Here is a 23,285-nt window from a genome sequence, read left to right as displayed (position 1 = left end):
TAATGAAACAAAAATATACCCTTCCCCATAGTGTTGGTCATTCATCAAGAAATTATTTGGCAGAGCCAGCACGTCATTTTTATTCTGTAATTTTTTTTTTCTGGAGTGAAGAGTATAAATTGCACGCTGCAAAACGACATTTCCTTCTGAGCTTAAATTGCTTTTGAGACTGTTATCTGGAAATGTTTGTAAACAAATTTGCTTTTTTACCAGGATTTTTTTCCATAAAAATATATAATATTATCGTGGTTGTAAAGGCAAGTATTTTTGAGAGAGAAAATGTAAGTCTGCAGAATGAACTGATTCTCAGCACATCCTTCAGCCTACGATTCCTTTATCTGTAGTACTTTAATTGCAGCTTGTCATGATGCTATGTCCCCCACCCCGGGGAGAGTGAAAAGAGGGAGGAGATTAGAGAAACATCCTTACAAGCAGGTCACAGCAATTGGAGCCTGTTGGTGTACTCGGGTCCCTGACACTCCCATATGGTTCATTGGTCTAATATAAGGGACTTGAGAGACTGTGTAGTTTGTCTAGGCGAGCAAACTGTCTGGGATTTTTTTAATTGTTAAGCTGAAATGAGAGGTGAGACCTTAGTGTGGCATCATTATTTTACACTGATTTAAGCTCTTTTCAGTTTAATGAAATGTGTTTACTTTTGCTAGAGCCCTTGACCAAAAAAGGGAAACACATGATGAAATCTTTTACTGATTAGAACAGTTGATAATTTCTAATTCACATCTACTTATCTATTCCCCCTGTCTTCTGTAACATCACTTACTGCTGCGACATGCAGGAGTGGATGTGAGCGAGGAGGATTGCAAGTTCCAGTACTGCAGAGGCCATAGCATGTGAAAATGCCTGCTCTCAAAACATGCCTCAGGAAGGAAAGTGTTCTTTATTCTGGCTTCTATAGAGAGGGAAACTGAAGGCCAAAAGGATCAAGCAATTTGCTATTTTAATATAAGAAATCAAAGAAACAAATTTCTTACCACAAAAAAGCAGCTTCTTTTTCAAATTTAAGCATAAAGCTGGTTACATTCAACTGGAATAAGCTAGACTAAAAATTATGCATCAAAATGCAAATATTATTAAAAAGTACTCCTGCAGAGTGTTTTCAGCATATTTAGGGCTTCATCAAGATTTTACACACAAGAAGGATGTTTTCTGGAGGAGATGAGGGTGCATAAAAGTGTCAAATAGGAAGTGAAGAATAGCAACTAAAATAATTAGCAGTGTGTCAACATAAAGTAAAGTTGACAGAGGTAATATATTTTATGGGATCAATAGGTACAAAAAACCCCAATAAACTTTCAAGCACCTAAACTGTTTTGGGTGTGAAGTGAGAAAGAAAAAAAAATCATTTAAGGGCTATCTGTACTTGCAACCACTATGTTGTAAAACTTAAAATAGTCTGTTTGCTACAGTTGCAAATTGTCATTCAATTACTGTTCCATGAAGCTGGGATTTTCATCATCAGGCCTGAGTTTGCAAATGCTTAGGTACTTGAGTAGCCATGCCCTTATGGTTAGTCTCATTGGTGATGATGGAAAACAGTGGATAAAGAGAATCCTGAAACAGAAGCCTGTGCTATGTTTTAATAGCTCTGAAACCATATTTTGCTCTAATTTTATCTGGTCCGCACGTATTAAGGCACGCATTTGCATCTGCACATATTTTTCTGTCAGAGTGACTACCTAATTGAACAGCACAAAAGGTTGAGGCTGACATACTTAAGGGAAAATCCCTTTCTAGCACACTTCTCTGCGTGAAGCACGTGGACCACATTTAGACAGGAAGAGGTAGATTCTTTTTCTGATTTAAGCGCTGATTTTATCCTTCAACTAAAATCTCTCAATTTTTACCATTTCACCATGTGCACCAGAATGAGAAAAGGGGTTCCAGTGAGTATTGTAGCAAGCACTGATGGCATAATAACGTTTTCAGAAATAAAGTCAAAAGCAAACCTCAAGCAAAATGCAAGCAAACAGAAGGCTACCCAGGAGCCACCAAATTTTAACCCAAGTGATCTCAGAGTATATCTAGCTTCTACAATTTTGCAACTGAACAGTACAATAAATAAAAACCCAAACAAAACCCCCAACAAACCTCACAGCAGATATGTGATTGACTAGGAATTGGGGGAAAAAAAAAAAAAAGAGGATGATTTTACCATTTTGTCATCATCAAGGAAAGATTCGCTTTTACTTGAATCAAGTGCTTTAATGGTTCTTGGTTTCACTGCAGTTACTGAACAGATGGAATTTTCAGAAGTGACAAGTGGCTTTGATTAATTTTTGAGTGCTTATTTTGTAATACCGTAACAGAAGCCTTTCACAGAATAAAGATCCAGCACTCTGAAAATGAGAACTTTTATCTTCTTGTGGTGCTGATGCTTGTGAGAGGATTCAGTGTTGGCCACAGCTCCAAGGATTTGATTTTTCTCCCATTGCAAGCTTCCCAAAGATGAGTAAAAGGTTTTTACACTCAGAAAGGTCAAGTCTTCCTAGAATACAAACTAAAATAATTCTCATTTTTAAATAGGGGGAAAAAAACAACCTCAAAGCTGCTACTAATAAAAATTACAGAATATCATAGAAATAGAATACAAATTAATAAAGGTTTCTAAGCAATTCAGCCCGCTTTGCCCTTGCAGCCAGGGTTGTATGTTGCCACTTGTAAGTTAATTTGGTGAGCTTCTGAGGGGCAGCAAATCCTGCCTGGTCTCATTTGCTTCCTGGGAAGCTTTTTCCATACCTGGTAGCTGACTGGCTTATTCCTGCTCCTCACAGCAGTCTGTCTACAGGAGCTTCTGGCTCCCAGCTCCCTGCCAGGCATTCCTGGCAGCCACACTCCAAAGTATCTGAAACTTTCTTCCCTGAGTATGCTCAGACTGATTGCCATAAAAGAGGATGTTTCCCCTTTCACTCCAGTCTTTTAAGTAATACAAGACAGCTGTGAACAAAAATGAAAAATAAAACAGGTACCATCTGTCATAATAATCAGAGTCACCTCATGAGTTTTGAAAAATACATGTCCAATTCTCTTCTGTCGCCATTACCTGTAGCATGCATAAAACCCATGAATGCGAAGGGTAGTGGTTCATAGGCTAAGTATGTGACTATGAATGGGGAGAAAGAAAGGAGCGTGAAGAGTAGGAAAAAGTTTTTTAAAGGTCTTACTAAGCATTCATGGTTAAGAGAATTTAAATGTTTTATATTATGATTCACAGACATTACAGAAGGCTTCAGGCTATTAGTCAAACTTGGAGGTGCAGGTTTGCTCACTATAATATATTTTTAATACATTTAATCATGTTTTGATCAGTCACTGTAATAGAGATAGAGCAGGGGGAGCCAAGGAACAGAAAGGATCTCGTGGAAAAGTTAAGGAAACTTTTTTATAACACATGTAGAAGAGAAATTATCAAACGCTCTTCTAGGAGGAGCCAGATCTGACCAGCTTTTCAAAGACAGAAAGCGATCATTCTTGTTGTATTAACTTCATTTTCTTAAGCTACCAAACTTCACTTGCTCATCTGGAGAGAGCAGACTCTGCTGTTTGCCTCCTTTGTTTTCAAACTATGCTCAAATGTATATTCAGTGGTGGTTGATGTTACAATTACACATCACAGCCCAGCAGCAGGAATAATGATGTTTTGTTTTCTCCTTTCATATGGATAGAAGGAATGTGTGGAGGAAGTGACTTTCTGGGGAGAGAGTGGAAGGAGAAGTAAGGGAAGAGAAACGGATTAAAAGAGAATGTAAGTTAGCTATGCTCTTGCTCTAAAACGTGTGATTGACCCCAGCTAGGTAAAGGCCTGTATGTCAGTATTTTAGGGAGGCTACAAAAAGTAACTCAACTCTGTCCACTGCAGACTATGATGTGGTTTTACACGTGTTTATGCAGATGTCAGAGGCAGCTATACTGTAAGAGGTTGCTGACTTTATATTTCTCCACTCAGAGACTATTCCCTGTAGTCTGTTTTCTTGTGTGGTTTTTTTTTTTTTTAGTGTAACCAGTAAATGCTATGACACAGACTGACTTTCTGATTTAAAGAGGAAGAGATGAAATAAGCAGGGAAATTAAGGTTCATGCAAGCATTAGATTGGGATTTAGAAAGCTTTCTGACCAGTATGTTACTGCTGTTTCATCACGTTTAGCAAGTCTTGATTTTGCATGTTAGCGGCTAAAATAGCTATGATTTCACCACAGTAAAATCTGGTTTTTAGTTGTCTGTGAAAAGGGAGTGACTAGATTTTCCCCAAAAGCCCTTTACTGCAGTGTTAGAGATGGTTCTAATTTTCATGGCAGTGTCCAGCGTGTATGTATGCTGCCCGTGTCTGAGGTGCCATTTCAGCCCATGGCTGCAAAAGTAGCTCAGGCAGCTCCTGGGGAGCACTCGCCTTCGTTATCACCGATGGACGTCCTCAGCACAGCGCACGGCTGACATCGTTCCCACTGTGCAGAACAGGCACACTTGGTTTCTCCTCAGATATCTCCTCTGCTTTTCTGTAGATATTTTCCAAACAGTGCAACACCTAGCAAACATAAACCGCCTTGCCTTTGGACAACACTGCTAAGTCTGTGTTTTACGCCAAAATTTACTTTCCTGTGTTCTGTGCAGACCTGTTCACAATTTGCAGACACCCTCTTCAGCTGTCAGTTTTGCTTCCTGTGAAGCTTCATGAGCTTCCTGTGACTGTGTAGCACTAGGATGAATTTTTCTCCAAAATCTTTAACTGATCTGGTTATGTTTTGCAGGCTTGAAAATTTTAACAGCTTTTTGAAAGTTTGCTTGAGTCTGCAAACAGTTGTTTAGATTTGTGACTGCATTTACAGTCTGGTTTTCAGCTAGCATTCTCCAAGCAATTTAAAACTGCATATTTCATTCAATAGCTTCAAATGAAGTGTAAATGCCTTAAAAAAAATTTTTTTTTTTTCCTCTGAAGTCTGATAGTTGTCAAAAAGAGTCCTTCTTTCAAGGATTTTTATATATCTCAGATTTCTGAAGTGCTGTTGTACAACTAAGTTGTTCTTCGTTTGTGTAGCAGTAGACTGATAAACAAATGTAGTGTCTTTCTCTCTGCAATACCAAAGAAAATTGTCACCTCCTTGTCTTTCTTTTCAGTGCTATTAACTGTTTTCACAGAGAGAGACAAAAATTTTGCTTCAACCTCTCCCAGTTTTTGCTGGAAGAATACTATCACCTCTGAAGAGCTTGAGATTTTGTTTCCCCCTCATTGGCATTTCTTGTATTTGTATAGATTTTAGACATACTCTTCTCTTCCCAATACCCTGTGCTGTTCTTTCGTGGCAATCAGTACAGAAAAGCGTTTGTGAGGAAGGGAACAAGGTACCTTTCTCCCACTGAGTTGCTCACACAACTGAACAGCACCGTTGCTCTTGAACAGCACATTGTTGCCCTTGAGATGTATTTCCTATTAAGTCTCTTAAAAGACATGTCTTCAGGCACTGTGCAAAGGGGCATCAGTGTTATCTGTATGAATGCTAAGCTTGCCTAGCTAGGCACTGAGAGTGCTTAATGTAATTTCTATTTTGTCATATTTTGTATAAAATACTTGTTGTAAAGAGCAATAGCTAAGATGGCGCATGAAAATTTGGCAGTTTTTAGTGTGTGTATATATAGTGTGGAAGGCCAAATAACAAAGCTAAGAGCTTCCACGCAGGCATGCCTAGCTCAGAGCTTATTGACTGTTAGCAGGCAGCAATACATATTTCAAACAAGACAGTAACGTTAGGTGAAAGATTTGCCCAATAAATGAGGCCAGTATAAATTGCACTCACTGACAGTGCCAAACTGAATGCAAACAACAGGTATTTCAGCAAACAGCAAAACTTGACTCAAAACTCTTATGCATAACCTTAGTGTGGGAAAGGAAGGTGGCTGTTGCTGCTCAGTCACTATGGCAGGCTCACAGAGAGTGAAAATGGACATTTTGTGTAGGTCGTTTTGGCATGGAAAGGGTGAGACATGGAGATGCTGTTGCTGTTCTAGCCTCTACTCTTGCAGGAGCTTCACCGTTTACCCCAGGTCTCCCCAGCTCTCTCAAAGGGTCATGGAGGCAGGGGGAGAGTGGAAAGGAACACTAAAAATCCCTAAAAAACACTTAACTTTAAGGAACACTTAAAATCCCTAAAAAAGGCACCTTCAAATCCTCCCATCCAAGAGAGAATCATTCACTTTCAGTAGTCATTAATACAGTCATTAAGATATCAACAACAAAGGACTTCGTGTCCTAATGTCCACCTAGCTTTCCAGGAAACTACTCAGCTTTCCAGAAAATAGTTTTGAACTAAACGGTAACAACTGTGTGCACTCCAGGGTCTTAGCCTCATCCTCTCTTCAAAGTAATTTGAGCACTAATATCTTTCAAGTGGGAGCTGTGATTCACGAGTAGGGCTGTGCCCTGGGTTTGCTCTTCTGTCCCCGCTGCAGGGACCACTCAGCACCTCACGCAGCACATCGCAACGCACTGTTGTGAGGAAATCGGAAACTGGGGCTGGTTTACCTTAGCAGGCCAGACCGTAAAATGCAGCTGTTCAACCTAAGCTTTCTCCTAAAGCTTAGCTGCTGCTAGAATGGGGATGGGACTGCTGAGCTTGGGAGCCAGGGAAAGGGAAGGTATCTGTGCCTGAGAATCATTGCCCTGGAGAGCAGACGTGCAACATGGAAGTTTTCCAATTGTATTTTTATGAATCAGATGCTCAGTGTTGGTACTTTATTGAGAGAAACAGACTCTGTTTCCATGAGTTTATAATCTATAGGACCGTAGCAGCCAGCGTAAAGTAGTGGGACATTGTGAGAAGATGATAGATAATTGCTGTTCGTGTCATTTGTGTCTAGTTACAGTACCTTCTCCTTCAGCAGCCCACTCTTCATGTGTCCTAACTTTAGTACACTCAGAACACAAAATTATGCAGTGACAGCCTGCTAATGGATGCTGCAGATACAGCTGTGACAGATGGACAGGTGAAAGGAGACATCAGCATTCTCTGATCTGACACTAACATCTGGATGACTTTAGCATTCAGTTGGTCTGTTTTCCTATGTGTATAAGGTTATTACCTACTTCTGCAAAGAGCTTTGAAGTCATTAGGTGTAAATTTTGATTTGACATCAACTTTTAATAATATTCTAATACTTGGACTAATTTTTAAAATGCGTAGTGCTTCCTCTTCCTTCTCCACTATGGGGATTTTACGGTTTAACTATTACTACTTTCTCTCAGGTAGCACAATATGTTTATTCAATTTTAGAAGTTGGCCTTCTTGCATGTCTGTTTCCCAGAGGATAGCCTTCCTGTTTCACTCAACCTTGCTTTGGTGGTACAGAAGGTTTATTTTGTTTCATTGCGTGACAGTTACTGGCTCATATTTCTTACAATATATTAATCACTACAGAAATGTCAAGCAATACAACTGTGGAAATTGCTGTTGTGTTATCAGGCAGTAGCTCTTCTTTCTTTAAAGCAGTGCTATACCTGGTAGGGATATGCTCAAAGTCTAGTTTTGGTGTAGGTACAGATGAAATTATTTTATTTTTTGGTGGGTAGGATGACTCCTATGTAGAATCTAAAATGTCTTTATTAAAATAACTTTTTTTTCTCTCTCTTTACACCCCGTGAGTTTTCCATCCACTCCATAAACCAGGAAAATATAAAAAGAACATCAGGGTAGGGAGGATATATTTCATATGCAAATATTATGAAGTAGTAGCTTTCTTGCAAATTGGGTTTTGTATCTTGCAAAAGAGGAGTTGCTTAGTCGCATGGTACAAGCCAGAGATCTGGAATGTGGCTGTTAAATTCCAGCATTTCACAGGATTACTTTACTTTGTCTAAATCCTTTTTTGGAAATTGAAAGAACTCCCACAGATTTATATTATTTTATGTCAAATTTCACATGCTAGCTTTCATTCCATTCCTTGCAAAGGAAATAAGCAACCTCTGCCCCCACTGAAAAAGCGTCAGACCCAGGGATCTTTCCACAATAAGGGAAATTATTTTTCTTTCACACTTCCTTTTCAAATACATCATTATTCAGTACCTTGAGTACTCAAGTGAAGACTTGAATAGCTTGAAGGTAGATTCATGCTTGGATAAGGTAAATACTAGAACTGCAAATACGATGTCGTTAGCAGAAGAAAAACAACAACTGTCATTCTTCATCTTTGTGCAGCTTTTCTTCAGGGAAAGTAAATGAATTTTCCAATTCTGGTTTTCCCCTAAACATGGTGGGGTTTGTATGGGTGTGCTCTTCCTCATAGCTGTTAACAGACTTCACTATTACTCCTTTATAAGCATGACTCACTGATTTTTCTGTCATGATAGTTCACGCTGTCTTAGTGTCGCTTAACACTTGTCATACTTACGTAAGTCCTTTTTTACAACTGGAAGCAGGGATAGAAAACCCTGTCCTCTTATTTACTGAAAAAACCATACTCTTCCTTCCCTTATACATGCAACTTCCTCTCTTGGGGTGAATTGCCGGTGGATTGCGATTTAGATGCACGCTAAACAGAGCACTGCCTTGCCCAGCATATTAGTCATAGGCAGTGTGCTTCAACCCTTCTGGGAAGCCCCAGCCAGGAAGGAGGAAAAGGTTAAAATCAAAATTCCGCCACTTATTTCTGAACCTCGGCTGCTTCCACCGGCAGTACTCGCGGATCTTCTGGGTCTTAATGCAATTCTCCCACTCCTTTAGCCAATGTAAAATATCTGTTTCATTGCTCTTCTTCTTCCAAAGACCCATAGTGAAGCAAATGCTCAAGGCTGTCTTGGATGCACGTGGGCAGGTGTGAGTGACATGGAAGCCCCAGCAGACCCACTAGAAGTAAGTGACTGTTTTGGCTGTCCTCTGACGAGCTGTCTGGTTAACAGGAATGGCTTGAACTGGTGCACGTATCAGGCATGTCACTTTGTAGATTGACAATTATGGGCTCATTTTTGTGTTCCAGTAGATTTGTCTGAATGATTTATGCTGTTTAAGAGTAGAAGGAAATGTTACAAATGTTTTTGGATATGGCATTCTTAGAAAGAAAACCTTCACTAGTGGGGTGGTTTTTTTCCCCCTAAAAGTATCTGGTCATTTTTAATTTGTTGTTATACAAAGGGTAGAAAGTGGCTCATTTTAGTGACCCAACAACTTCTGTGAGCAGTATTCAGGCCAGCTGGTGCCAAGTGTACATATAGCTGTTAGATTTCTAAGTTGTCCTGTTCACTTTAATAGGACTCTTAGATATGCACTTAAATACATTCCTAAGGCCCAGATTCTGAAAACAATTCAACACATGAATAACTCCATTGACTGCCAGGTAATTGCTTCAGATACTTAGAATCACAGACTCATTAAGGTTATAAAAGACCTTTAAGACCATCAAGTCCAACCATCAACCCAACACCACCATGTCCACTAAACCATGTCCTGACATGTCATGTCTACACATCTTTTGAACACCTCCAGTGATGGTGGCTCCACCACTTCCCTGCACAGCCTGTTCCAATGTTTGACCAGTGTTTTGTGGCATAGAAGTCAAGTGCTCCCCATTAGAGCTCAGCAGGACTGGCCATGGGGCAAATATGTGGTCAGGGTTTTTGCCTGTGAAAAGACACAACAAAACTATTCTTTGATCTTTTTCATTGGTATTTGGCATTCAGTTCTCTAGCTGAAGAAAATAAATTTATTTCAGGAGATGTAAGACTTCAGAAATGCTCACACATTTATCCTAGTTTCTTATATATTGGTTAAAAATTTAGGGAGGAAAAAAAAATCCCTGAACAGATATCTGACCTTAGTATGTTTTATTTTTATGAGCATGTATCTTTTTTCCAGTACAGTTCTCTTGATATAAATCTATTTCTATCTATCCATATATATAATAGATCATATATTTGTTTTCATGACAATCAATAGAAATGTCTTAAAAATTATGATATAGGACATTGGCATTTTAAAAATGAGGGCTTAGCTGCTGTTGTCCAGCATGGGCAAAGCTCCACACTTTAAAAAATGGAAAAATTGCAAACTGATGCCCTGATTTCTCCAAATGACCTATGTGTTTTCTGTATTGCTTGTTTTGAACCTATTGTGCTAAAGTTTATTGCCTTGGGCCTGCAAGCACTTACGAGGGACAATACTACTAATTATTCTAGTTCTTCTAAATGAAGGGAATTACTTACGCCCACTTCAACTTATGCTCAACTTTTGTGGCTTGTACTACTGGTTTGTATTACCATCTGTAAGAAAATTAAAATCCTATTTTGTCTTCTATGTCTCAGATGGTACAAATAGACATAATTTTATTTCAGTGTCCATTTGCATAATGCTTCAATTAAATCACAAACTAAGCAGGGTTAAAGCAGATACACACTTCAGAATCTGCTGTCGGCAGGTGTAAAGGTACTGAAATACAAATGCAATGTAAGAAAACGATGCTGTTTCAGTTTCTTTACATGCACACATCAGGGTGGATGGGAGCTTTATGTGATAAACTTGACTGGAAGAGAGGGTGCTGAAAGCATTGATTTTTTGAACATTTATTTTCTCCAGCCAAGGCACATACTACTGACCAAAAACAAGACTGTTTCAGCCAACTCTCTGCAACAACAGATCCTCTCACTGGAAAGACAGAGACGAGAGGTACTCTTAAGTTTACCCTTAACCTTTACATATATAACCTCTAAGACAGACATGACAGTATCAGTAATATGCCCGGGGCAGGAAATCACTGAATGTGTTATAACTGTTACTTACACTGTGTTTATGTTACATTTCGTTTTGCCCACCAGTCCAGCAAGACCTATGTTTTTCCTGTGGGAATCATCCTGCGCTCTTGTGAGACAGTTTCTATGTGGAGATTTTCTGCTTTGCATTTCTTCACAGCCTGAAGTGTACAAGCACTTAAAATTATGTTTAAACTAGTTCCTATAGTCCTACTTCTCTGTACCAAGCTAGGCAGAGTTATGTTTGGAGAACTGTTCCTACAGACTAATAATGACTTACTGTAGTGCGGCTATGAATCTAGAAGAGCAGAGATTTCTATGGTACAAAGGGCAAATTTTCTTAATGATCAGTATTGTAAAGGCCAAGGAACCACTGTGAGAAGTAGCCAGTGGTTTCTTGGTCACAGGTAGCAGCAAACTGGAAGCCATTCTTTTGCTGAGCATCCTAAAGAGGGACCTTATATCCTACAGAGCAAAATGCTTCTGAGGGACCTATTTGGCTTTCTCCAATAAAAATGCATGCACGCTGACTTCACTCCTACCACTTACATGCGTGGTGTTAGCTGACCTTCCCATCTTGCATGTGTACACTTGCTCGGTTTAGTCGTACTGAGAAAGGCAAGCAGAGTTTGCACCCAGTAGTAATTGCAATCAATAGGAGTCTTCAGTTCACTTGTTTTAAGTCAGAGACCTTCTAATTGGAAATACATGTTTATAGACCTTAAGGCAAACTAACAAGAAAGTCCTTGGCCATTTAGGAGTTGCAGCTTGGTATTTGTACAGCATTGCAAATGATTCACCTGTAGCTTATTGTGTATTTGCATGTTTCCTGAATGTTACTTCCTGAAAGTTCATGTACTTTAACTGAAATACCAAAGCACTGGCAGATGGGCCGTAAAGCTTGCCAAACCTTAAACTTACTTTTTCTGAAATGGACTGGCCAGATAATGAGGAGGTTGTGAACACTCATAGCTGGAGGATTAGAATGCCAGTCTTATTTTTTTGTTTATTGACAATGTTAAAATAAGGGTTATTTACTGTGACTTCCTGATAATTACAGCTTCTGGAGGTGAATAAGCAATGGGATCATCAATTTAGAAGTATGAAACAGCTTTATGAAAAACAGGTAACAATGTTGACTATTTCTATTGGAATATGTGAGCCACCTGCTGATAGTGAAGTCTGTGCTTAAATACCAACCAACCATAGCTATAGTAAATATCTTTGGGGGAAAAGGCATCAGGTTTACTTTGTCTTTAGCTCGAAAATTAAGAAAGCTTCATCACATAAAAATGAAGCTAATGTGTATACAATCTTCAGTAGAACAAAATAGCCAGAGAAGCAGGGCACCTCTAAAATAGTAGGGACCAGGGTGGACATGACAGCAGTGATTTTCATGCCTTCCACAAGGTAAGAAAAATTGGTTATACTTCAGAGCACAGTTAAGAGAAAATTAGCCTGCGGTGCCTGGTGTGCCCCACCACTGATCTGTATCATCACATATCTGTTCTTGTCTCATCTCTTGTGGCTGACTTGTGAAGCCTGGAAGGTCAGTGGGGCTCCCTGTAATGGAGGAGCTCTCAGATAAATCCTCCATGAATGCTGCCTTCTATAAGCAGAGAGACCTTTTTCCTTTTGAGAAACTGCTCTGTACAAAAGCCCTTCCTTTAAAAAAATAAATAGTAAAGAAATACTTTTTATTTCCTTTTTTTTTTTTTGTCAAGATCCCATTGGCATAGCTTTCATTCCTTGCTTGCGGCTCTGTGGCATCTTTGCTGCAGACATTATAATCAGCTGCCTAGTGAAGCTGGCTGCTTACAATTTTGCCTGGTATTCCAAAAACCAAGTTAGTTCATTGACTGACATTTCTCATCTCCTGTTTCCCTCTGTGAAAGGAAAGTTTGCAGACTTGCCTCGTGCTTATCAGGAAAATTTTCTCTAATGTTTTCCAGTAAGCTTTACTGAGATTTGGGTCATTTCTTTGACTATTTATTTTTGGTTTGGGGTGGGGGTTTCCCCCCCAAAGAGAAGAGGAATTTAAATGGCTTTTTAATATTTGACCATTTTATGCCTCTGGCTAGATCATTTGGATGTGCACCACTGCAGAGGGTGTCCAAACTGCAAAAGGGGGGAAAAAAAAAGAACATCAAAATGGAAAATTTATTTGGAGAGACAGACCCATGGTAACTGGTCCTTTGGCAGCAAAACAGTGCGAGATCCAGCTGGGTTAGCACCAACAGAGAATTTGCCCAGGATCATTAAGAGTCTCCACTGCAGAGAGAGCAGCAGAGCTTGGAGGTGGGATGGGGAAAGTGTATGTCTGTGGACTTTACACGCAACCAGGTCCGCTCCTTTACACTGATCTGCTGAGAGCTGGAAGGATTTGAAGGCACCTTCGAGGTGCTGTGCCTTTCAGGATCCCCAGTCAGCCTACCATGGTCTGTCACTTGCTTTTCAGCTGGCAGAAATGAAAGTAAAACTGGATGTGTCAGAGATGAGACTCCGTGAGCTGGAGGAAGAGAGACATCGACAGCATCCAGAAGAGAGATTGCAAGCCCTGGGCAGAGAAAGGCCATTGCAGGAAACGGTAGGAGGGTACACTCTATTACCCCGTTTGTGCTCAGTGTTGAACGCTGTCTTGCTTTTCCTCTTTCTCTTCTTGCGAGTAGCAAGGTGTGGCTTTGTCGTACAGCCATGAGATGAGATTGTGGTGTTGAATGCTCTTCAATATTGTACCCAAGGCAGTGGCTGATCTTCTGTCTGATCAGAGAACTATATATATAGACAGAGTAATTTCAATAGAAATTGTCAGAGAGCACAGCATTAGTGTGTGTGTGAGGGAGTAAAGAGCAGATTTATATGAATACTGCAGAGATTTCCTTCCTTACTGTTCAGTTTGGGGTGAACTTCTTTGTGAATGAAAATGCTACGGTGATTTCAAATGGAATAGGAACATGATGTTACATGAAGTGCTTGGCAATAAATACTTGAAGGAATGAATTTGGCTCCAGACACTCACATATTGGTATTGACAATATAGGCTTTTGTACGTCTGCTAGCTGTCTCAGCTCCCCATAAATATTAGCGATGTAGTCAGTGCAGTTAGAGCTGAAAGTGCCTGGGCTGATCAGCTGCTCTAGAGCAGTGTTCACCTCACCCTGAGAGTGGTTGGGCACCTTTCTCAGGACTCCTTAGGCACTGGCTTTTGTGTAGGCATTCACATCTAAAGTTAGATCCTGAAGTTGAATTCCCACCACAGTAAAACCACCAACCTGAGTAATCGGCATATATATGCCCAACGTATACACAAAACTACGTGCCCCGTTTTACAAGCACCACAGAATAGTGCTTCCTATTCTCATTTTGCTTCATGGTATCACACACTTCATAACCTCTTGTAAGAGTTTCTGGATTGTGCTCTGATGGATGAGGTTGGGCTTCTCTATTTGCTTGATAACATGTAACAAACCTGAAAACAAGCAGCAATTGCATCGCTTCCAGGTGCAGATAAGATCTAAGTTAGCTGCTGCAGGAAAAGAAATGCAAAGCCCTTAGCTTAGCTTTTATCTTCATAAGCAGAACGTTCATCTTACTTGCTTATCAGTTATGGTATGGTCTTACCTAAGGACGTGCCTGATTTTTGATGTACTCATAGACAGGAATCAAAGACAAATCTAGTCACTGGAAAGTCTAGGTGTCATGGTACCCAAGATTCATCGCTGAATAAAGAGCAGTAAGACATAAGAAATCAGATGGTTCAAAAACCTGAACAAACTGGCAATTTTTTGTTATAAATGGCCATGTTCCTGGAGGGTGTTAGCCTCGGAGAAGCAGAATGTGAGCTAGGTGCTAGGAAAAGAGGATGGCAAAGGTGAAGAGAAAGCATAGCTAAAAGCCTATATGGATTTTAGTGTTTTGTTTTGTGGGTTTTTTTAGTTATCTTTAAAACATATATGTGCATGCCAGCTTGAGCTAGCTCCTGAGTGAGTTCCTATACTTAATGCAGAGATACCCTGCTAATCTTGCCCAGTTTTTGGAGAAAATTAAATCTTCCAACTAACTTAGAACAGAGGAAGATAAAGCTACCTCACGTGTAAGCAACAGTTTCTCAAGGGTGTTTTTCAGTGGTTCAGCACATGGTGATGATGGCATGAGCCCGAACTGTAAATGCTTGGTAGCTGGCTGCACAGAGATATGCCTTTTGCACAGGGAAAAAAAAACATTCACATGGTGTCCTGTGCATGTGAGTGTTGGATCTCATTTTTAAAATCACGTAAAGCAGATGCAGAAGAATATTTGAAATACTCTCTTTTTTTGTAGAACAGGTGATTCTCATGTCTAAACAGCTTTGGTCTAAGACAGTCTGGAAAACGTGGGCTAGTGAGGAAAGCGTTACCCTGCGAGAGAAGTGTACACAATGCCATTTGCTTCAGGGTCTGATTTGGATCTTGTCTCTCTTCACTGTAAATTGAAAATAGCCATGCTGGAAGCAATAGGAGAAGAGGGTCAAACTTAAAATTTGGCAAATCTGTCCTAATAATTCCTATAATACCATCTTGAAAGACTAGTGTGTAAATCCTGTTGCAAATAGGGACATCTTCCTGGTAGTTTGCTGGGGTGGCAACAGTGTAGGCACATGCACTAGGAAGAGTCAAGCTCAAGTCAACAACAACTGTGATGGGGTCAAAAAAGTGGATTTTTAAGCAGTGTTTGGTAGCTTGGTAATTCTTGAGCAGGCTGAGACCTGCCTCAGTCTCTTGTGTAGTGGAAAAAGCCCTCAGACTATATGGTACTGAGATCTGGTTTTGTCTTTAATGTTGTATGACACTGGGAATGACTGGGACTCCACCAGTGTTTAGCCCTGGCCTTATGCTATGTGTACATAAGAGTAATGCAGGTTTGGGATAATCATCTGTACGGTACTGATCTGCTTGGCCTGACAACTTTCTCATGCCTTTGTGCAACTGCAGACTGTAGAGAGCAGGGGTCTAGTCTGGTATGTTGTCTCTGTCTCATCATATGGTGAGTGGTCAAAACAATTTCAACAGACTTTATCATATCTGGGTTTTACTAACCACCCGCCTTCCTGTTGCCTCCCTTCCCAGCTGTGTTTGGGACAACAAAAATACAGCACATCTGACAGACAGCAGATACTCTGAAAATTGTTCTTGAAAAATGGTTCCATCTGCCTTTCAGCAGCATCTCTCTGTATTTTTGCATCCCAGAGAGAATCAAAGGGCCTTAGTGAAGCTCTCCATGAAATGAAGGAAGAGAACAAGCTCCTGAAGCAGAAGAATGCCTCAATGATCAGGAAAAAAGAACACTACGAGTGTGAAATAAGTCGTCTCAATAAGGTATGAAAAAGAGTGAGCCACTGACCAGGACCTCTTCCTTTAATTCTAGGGTCTCTGTTGTCAAGCAGTAACACTACCAGATGCTCATCTTTTCAATCCTGGGTGAACAACCTGTTCATGGTAGCAAACTCATGATCACCATTCTGGAGCTGGGGAAACAAGCAAGAACTTACTTTAGCTAATACCTGTGCATACTGTTCTTGGCAGGTCGTAGGGTTGCATTGTAAAGAGGAAAGTTAAGAGAATCTTTGGCTTCTCCTGTGAAACCTCTTTAAGTGCCATATATAAGCTCTTTCTACATTATCCCTCCTTAGAACAAAAGGGAAATGGCACAAAGACGCTTTCCTATGCATCCCGTGAAACATTGTGGTGAAAAAAAGCCTCAGTTTAAAAACTGTTGTTTTACATATATTCAGTGTTGGAGAATAATGGCTTCTCTTCACAAGACATGCTCCTGTCTTTTTGTATACATACATCTATATATTTTCATACATGTAAGTATTATGTGTATATATGTCTCATTGAGGAAATTGCCATAAAATAGCTATATGGGATTTATTTTTTTTTAACTGAGGGAAAGTAATAAATGTAACTTTGTTTAATCAAAAGATCACATAAAGCAATGGGTGTTTTCTAACAATTTTGTATTTCATGGTGGACCACAAACACCTCCTGAGGAAATGCACTGCAGTAACCATTGCTGTGTAACTTTAAGTGATACACAAGCTAAAGGGCCTTGATGTGCAAACATCAAGGCAAAAAAAGTAATGTTGCCATATTAAAAGACCTGACAGAACGGATGATCTCTAGCTCTTTTTGAAATGCATTGACAGCACTGGCTCAAAGCCTTAATGTAACTTTCATTCAAAGTCTTGTTTGGAAAACAACTTATTTCAAGGTTTTATTTTGCTGTCTTATCTTACAGTGTGGTTGGAATTAAGATAGATGGGTAAATGGACCATTCTTTTAAAGGAAACATCAATTTCATGTAACACACTTTCCCATAAGTAATTTACTGATTTTCTGTGTATTTGCATCCTTCAAACCTCATGTCATGAATGCATGTAAGACAGGAAGGGACCCTCTGTGCCCTTTTAAGTCTAGTCCCCTGCCTTTGCAGGTTCAGTGACTTGAAGTTCTTACAAATTCTCTGAAATCAAGCAACGTTTTCCTTAAAAATACTTAGTCTCCTTCTACTGTGCTTCTGTTGGAAGGCTGTTCTGGAACTGTAACGCTTCTTTCATTAAATGCTTTAGTCTGTTTCAATTGGGCTGAATTTATTCTGGCCAGATGATATTCATTTGTTCTTCTGGTAGTAGTGTTGAACAGATCTGCTTCACACAAGGAGTGAAGCAGATCTGTCCTCTCTGTGAAGCAGAAATGTTCTCTAGTGGAAATACGATTGCTCTCAGGGGCACTTGCTCTTTAGAGAGCAATCGTATTTCCACTAGAGGACAGTTTCACTAAACTGACCCAGCTCGACCCAGACGAAAGTCTTTTAAAATACAACTATGCCTGCTAATATGCATGGTTTTTCATCTCAGTCATTTTAAACTGCTTAATTCTCAGTTTATGGACAATACTACTCCTTGTTTCTAAGTACATTGGCCTTTTTACTTTTGGCTTCATCCACCTTGGATCTGGTCATCCGGAGTACCCAAAGTATAGAGTCCGATCTGATCCTACTTCGATGTCTGCATCATGAAAGTGATGTTGCAGTGCCATAACAGTTTGCAATGCTATATCCCATGGCTTTCCTGTGGCTGTTTCCTTGTTCATATAGTTCAAGTAAAAGCCAAATTTCTGACTTATTTCACAACTTTGCTGCAGCACCATCTCAATTGTTATTAAAACATAGACTAATAAGCTCTAATGTATTTCCCCAATAAGAAAATATTTTTTATGAAAGTCATCAAGTTACAGAGTGCTTTACTTAATCCCCGTTCTCATATCTATAAGGCAATTCTCTTCAAAATTTTCTCCCAAGCCTAACACACTCTTGAGGTTAGACTAAGAGGTTTCTAGGTACATGGACCACTTAATCCATTTTGTAGCTTTGGAAACCAAGGTAGTTCATGTTTCAGTCATACAGTTCCATTTCTGAGGCTGAAGAATTCAGAAAACCTCTGTGTGGCTTGTCTTGCAATTTCAGATTTCAGTTCCCAGTACTTCTGAATCAATGTTGTTTAACACCACATGAAGTTAAGCTCAGTTTAACTCACTCAGCACGCTGTGAGCTCTTTCTCGCTGGTACATCTTCCTTGCTCTTAGCCATCCTGCCACTGCCACAGTGCTCTGTGTTATCCTTCTTATTGAAATACTGTCTTTAATCTTCCTTTCCCGTGTAATGCCTTCCTTCTTACACTCATTTTTATAGTGAAAAAAAAAATTTGTGTTTTATATATATTTTATAGTTTAATTTCTTTTGTAACATACAGCTCAGTGTGACTGTCTCTCTTACCCTGCACTTTCATCTAAAAGCTACAAAAAGTAGTACCACCAAAAGTGGTAGCTTCTGTTGGGATGAAATCCTTTCTCAAGTCCCTACAGGCATTTTAATTTTTCTTCTTGAAACTATTCATCTAGCTGTCCCTCAAACATTTTCCTATATAATTTTTTTCAGGTTCCTTGAGATGTGATTTTCTGGGGGGTAGGGAGTGGTTTGGTTGGTTGGGTTTTTTTGTACTTTGACTTTTAGTAAAGTAGGAGGAGCTAAATGATCTGGAAAAATTGCATACACGACCAATTATAGATGGTGCCTAGAAGTGCTTTGTCATTTCTCAGATTTGCTGATTTGAAATTACGAATCTTAGTTACATATTTAAAATAGCTTATTTACTTTTAATTTCAAGTGTCTAACGATCATTTTATTCACAGCTGTTTTTTAAAACCAGTGGAACAGTAATATCATTATTTCTTCCATAAAATTCTCTAAAACAGCCCCACCTTTTGTCAGTTCAGTGTGATGGGAATTTTGAAAGAAAAATATTCCAGTTATATCTTTGAGTATTAGCTTTAGTAGTGTTAAGTTTCCATTTTATACTTGGGAACCCAAATCTCCTATAATGACATAATTCTCAATAACTTGCTATTGACGTAATAGCAACATTACAAAATTTTACTTTTTTCCCCCCCATACCTAGCACTTCTCAGAATGTATCTTACAATTTTTCCTCAAAGATTTTGATCTGGGTTTAGTATGATGCTAAACCAATTCAACTTTATTCATGCTGCAGTTTCTTGTTTTCTCTGCTGTTAACCTTTTGGAGATTGAATTTTCTGGATTTTTCTGGGTTTTTTTCCTTCATAATTCTGAGATGTAGAACCTCCTCAAAAAAAAAACAAAAAACAAAAAACAAAAAAAACCCAAATAAAAAGAAAAACTGAAGAATTGCCCAAATACCTAATATGACTATATCGCAATGTGATTCTAGGAAGTGAGCTGCAAGAAGAATAGTCAATGTAGTTACATTTGTTGAAGAATTAGGAGAACCATCAACAGCTTATGAATATACATACTTCAGTTGTAAAGCTGTGTTACCATTTGGTAGCGTCAGGATGGCCATGATCAGTAAAATACATCCTGCTGAAGGAGTTTTAAAGGAAGACAGAGCCATATATAAAAACTAGGCACAGCAAATGACTGGGAAAACAGTATGTTGTGAAGGAAGCAGGTCACTCAATTGTCTTTGAATTAGGGCATCTGAAGCACTTTCTGTTGAAGGGTGTCAAATATTAGAAGAGGTTTCCTGGAGATGCTGTGAAATCACCCTCCTTGGAGGTGCTCGATACTCAGTTGACAGGCCCTGAGCAATCTGACCTCCCTGGCCCAGCTCTGAGCAAGGGCTTGGACCTCCAGAGGTCCCCTGCCACCCAAATGAGTCTTGTCATTCTGTGGTTGTCAGCAAGATCAAGACGTATCGCACATAGGCAGCAGGAAGAGGAAAAGCACGTTTCCTTTGTCCTCAGCAGTATGCTTAACAAACCACACACCTGGGAAAGGATCTGGGCTGCAGTCAGCCAGGGAACGTCATGCCTACTGTGATATTGTCAAACTTCACTGACTCTTGCTGCTGCTGGTGATCCGTGCCCAATCTAAACGCCAATGTGAAACTCATTGTTACTATTCCTTTTACTGTTTTTGCAGAGCACTGCAATGTTATAGCCTAAAAGGGATTAGCAGTGGCTCAAAGGGGCAAAAAGAGGATTAATCAGTAAGCTATCTGTATCTTCATCCTCCCAAGTTCACGTTCAACCTTATTTATGTATTGACCTGGCACACAAACTTTGCCACTATTATACCAATTTCTCTTCTGCACAGTTCTTAAGGACAGCAGCTTATCAAATAAAAAGCCTCCCTTTTCTCTTCTGTGCTCTTCATGGAAAGTGCTGTTTTATTTTTTTTCTTTTTTGTTGGCCTTTTGATAATACTAATGGTTGGGTTACTTTAGATACTGGTTCTCCTGCTTGGCCACTTCCCCCTCTGCCTCTTCCCGCTCCAAATTATCTTCTCTCCTTCCCTTACGGCCTGAATAGAGTGTGGTCAGCAAGGGAGACCTGGGGATCATTAGCAGGAATTGAGCTTTCTAAAATGGATGAAGTTAACTGAGTCCATATCTTATGTGAGAGACATTGAAAAGTACTGAATGGTGAGTATTTGTGCTAGAGTAAAAAAAAAAAGTGTATATAAAAGTGTAATTTGTGGGTGACTGAGAGAGATAAGAGTGATTAAAAAATTATTCCAGTCCAAGGGATAGCTGTGTAATATTGTTAAAAATAAACAAAATCTGCAGAGAACTATGGCAGAATTTGGCTGAAAAACAGAATAAGAGCATTACCAATGTCATGTGTGTATTCATAACTCCCTCTAGTGACAAGCTGTAGAGACTACATAACTTCCTCTCAACAGAGGCTTTACTTCAGTTCCAGTTGAAGAAAATTGTACTCTTAGTACACAAAATGTTTCGTCAGACTTTACTGTAGTTACATTTTGAGGCCATCTTTGAATATCACTTTTATGTTCTTAGGGTTTTTGTTTGCTTGTTCAGCTGAGTTTAGACACCTGTCTTTGTTTTCCCAAATTCTGACTTGCACAGCGAAGTGGTGTTTATGAATGAGATTTGCAGCTGTGATTTCCATAGGTAAATGTTGGTGATAGTTATAAGTAAAAGCACAGTCCCCTAAGTGACAGCGTCTCAAATTCATGGATGTGGTGTGGGCACATTGAAAATTTGGACCTAGTCATACATATATGTTATTCATGGGGTTTATATCCAGTCTATGTAATTGAAGCAACTGGAAGTGAAGGGAAAACACCCACAAGTCTATGACTCACTCCAATCTGTTTATTTAGAGAAGAGCAAACCTAATAATTTAGAAGGATTTTTTTTTTTTTTAATGTAGTGAATCTCTGTTTAGTAATTTTGCTGTTTGACATTTCAGGCACTTCTAGATGTGTTGAAAAAGCAGCACGCACCTGTCCTTGGGACTCCTTCAGAGAAGGGTGACAGGAACAGCCTTGAGGACATGAGAACTCAACTCGATGTTCTCAGACAGCAGGTGAGAACAGCTGGAAGTAAGCCTGGATCCATTTCGTGCAGCATAATTTTGCCTTCTCTCCCAAGAGTTGTACCTGGCAGACTTGACGATGTAGAGCTTTTGAAAGGAAGAACCAGTTTAGCCGTAGCCCATTCAAATGGTGTTTTCTAAGATGCTGTCACCACAGCAGTGTCCATGAACTGAAACTGAGTCCTTGCAAAGGACTGGAGCAAGGACTTGTGTAGGACTCAAAGCAGCAGAATGGCTCTCCTGACTCTTGGAGACATACTGCCAGCTCTAGGGGGCTGAATTTCATCCAGAGGGAATGCCAAACTTCATGAGTTACTGATTGTGTCTTCTGCACCTTTTTTCTTAGAAGTCGAAAGTTTAGTGAATTATCTAAGAATCCTAGTCTTGGAAGACCAGAGTGCTGGCACTGCAATTTTTCAAAGTGTGAGGCAAAACATTTGCATCCATACCCTGCATACCAATCGCTATAGAAAAGTGTATTTTTTTTTTAATCTTTGTTCTGAGCAATTCAGGTGCTTTGTCCACTCTTTTTGTTTCCATATGAAAGAATCTGTTTAAAAACATGATACTTTTCAGATAATTTTACATTTAGGTCTGTCATCCTGGACAGTTTTAGGGTTAACATTATTGACACACAAATGGATGTGATCAGAATGGGAATTTTATTCAATGGGAATAAAATACTTGTTTCTGTCACGTTTGACAGCAGAGCCAGATTTTGCTCTCTAATGTAATGCTTGCCACATGCTGGAGAATAAAATCCTGCACTTGATTGTACAGTAATGAGTTATTTCATTCTACACAATAAAATAGACTAAACCTTTTTTCTTTTTTTTTTTTTTTCCAGAATTCTCATGGGGTATCCATTTTATGAATGTATTTTTTTAGTTGTATAAATCAGTACCGTAAGCCCAGACTTCCTTCTGCACGAAATGGAGCAGAAGGCTCTAACTGTACTGAGGGACTCTTGGGACAAACAGCGACGTGACAGAGTCTCGCCAGAGCTTGGCTGTCATCAGTCCATCCCTGGCCATGACAGACGAAATGAAGGCATTCATTCCTTGGGAGGTGTCCCCCTCTTTCTCAGGGCAACAGAATGTATGGCCAAATTGTGACAAAGTCGTTCCCTTGCAGCTTCAGCAGGTCGTACAGCTGGGGAGTGGGAGGGAGGTAGGAGAGCAGAGAGAGAATTGGGAGAGAAGAAATGAGGAAATACTGAGCAGAGAAGTGTGTAGATGGACAGGGATACAAGAGACCTGGATTTCTGCAAGCGATAGCTTTGCCTCTGCTTCGGAGGGTCAGAGGCACACATCCTCCTCCAGGCACAGGCTGTGGAACTGAGTCCCGACACGGCCACACAGAAAGCCTTTGTTCCTTTTACACAGTGTTATTCAGGAAGGGGGTTATATCTAGTGGGGGACCATCGGGTCCGAAAAAAACCTTGCAAAAATTAGCTATAACAGGCAAATCGTGAAAATAATTTATAGAGCCCTGTGTTGACTTTTTTCTTCCCCTGAGGTATTAGCATTTCTTTAGTCCTGCTGTAAAGTCATAGTGCTGCTGCCAGCAAAATGAAAAGTGGATCTGTATGACAGGCAGGGCATGAGCCACAGCAAGC

General features: G+C 39.7%; 1 protein-coding gene across 1 annotated transcript in view; it reads left to right on the top strand.

The window, feature by feature from the left end:
• The window catches only part of TNIP3 (TNFAIP3 interacting protein 3), a gene marked incomplete at both ends in the record, with an annotated part of 47,614 nt that overhangs the window by 11,241 nt on the left and 13,088 nt on the right, over positions 1–23,285 (top strand). Inside the window, 6 exon segments of the mRNA XM_081999601.1 lie at positions 8,770–8,856; positions 10,573–10,662; positions 11,806–11,871; positions 13,204–13,332; positions 15,971–16,099; positions 21,542–21,658. Coding sequence (XP_081855727.1) covers positions 8,770–8,856; positions 10,573–10,662; positions 11,806–11,871; positions 13,204–13,332; positions 15,971–16,099; positions 21,542–21,658 — 618 coding nt within the window.

Source organism: Phaethon aethereus, assembly GCF_964289735.1.
Source record: "Phaethon aethereus genome assembly, chromosome: 4".
Taxonomy (NCBI): Eukaryota; Metazoa; Chordata; class Aves; order Phaethontiformes; family Phaethontidae; genus Phaethon; species Phaethon aethereus.
Note: the sequence above shows the minus strand (reverse complement) of the source record. Positions and strands in the feature narration are given on the sequence as shown.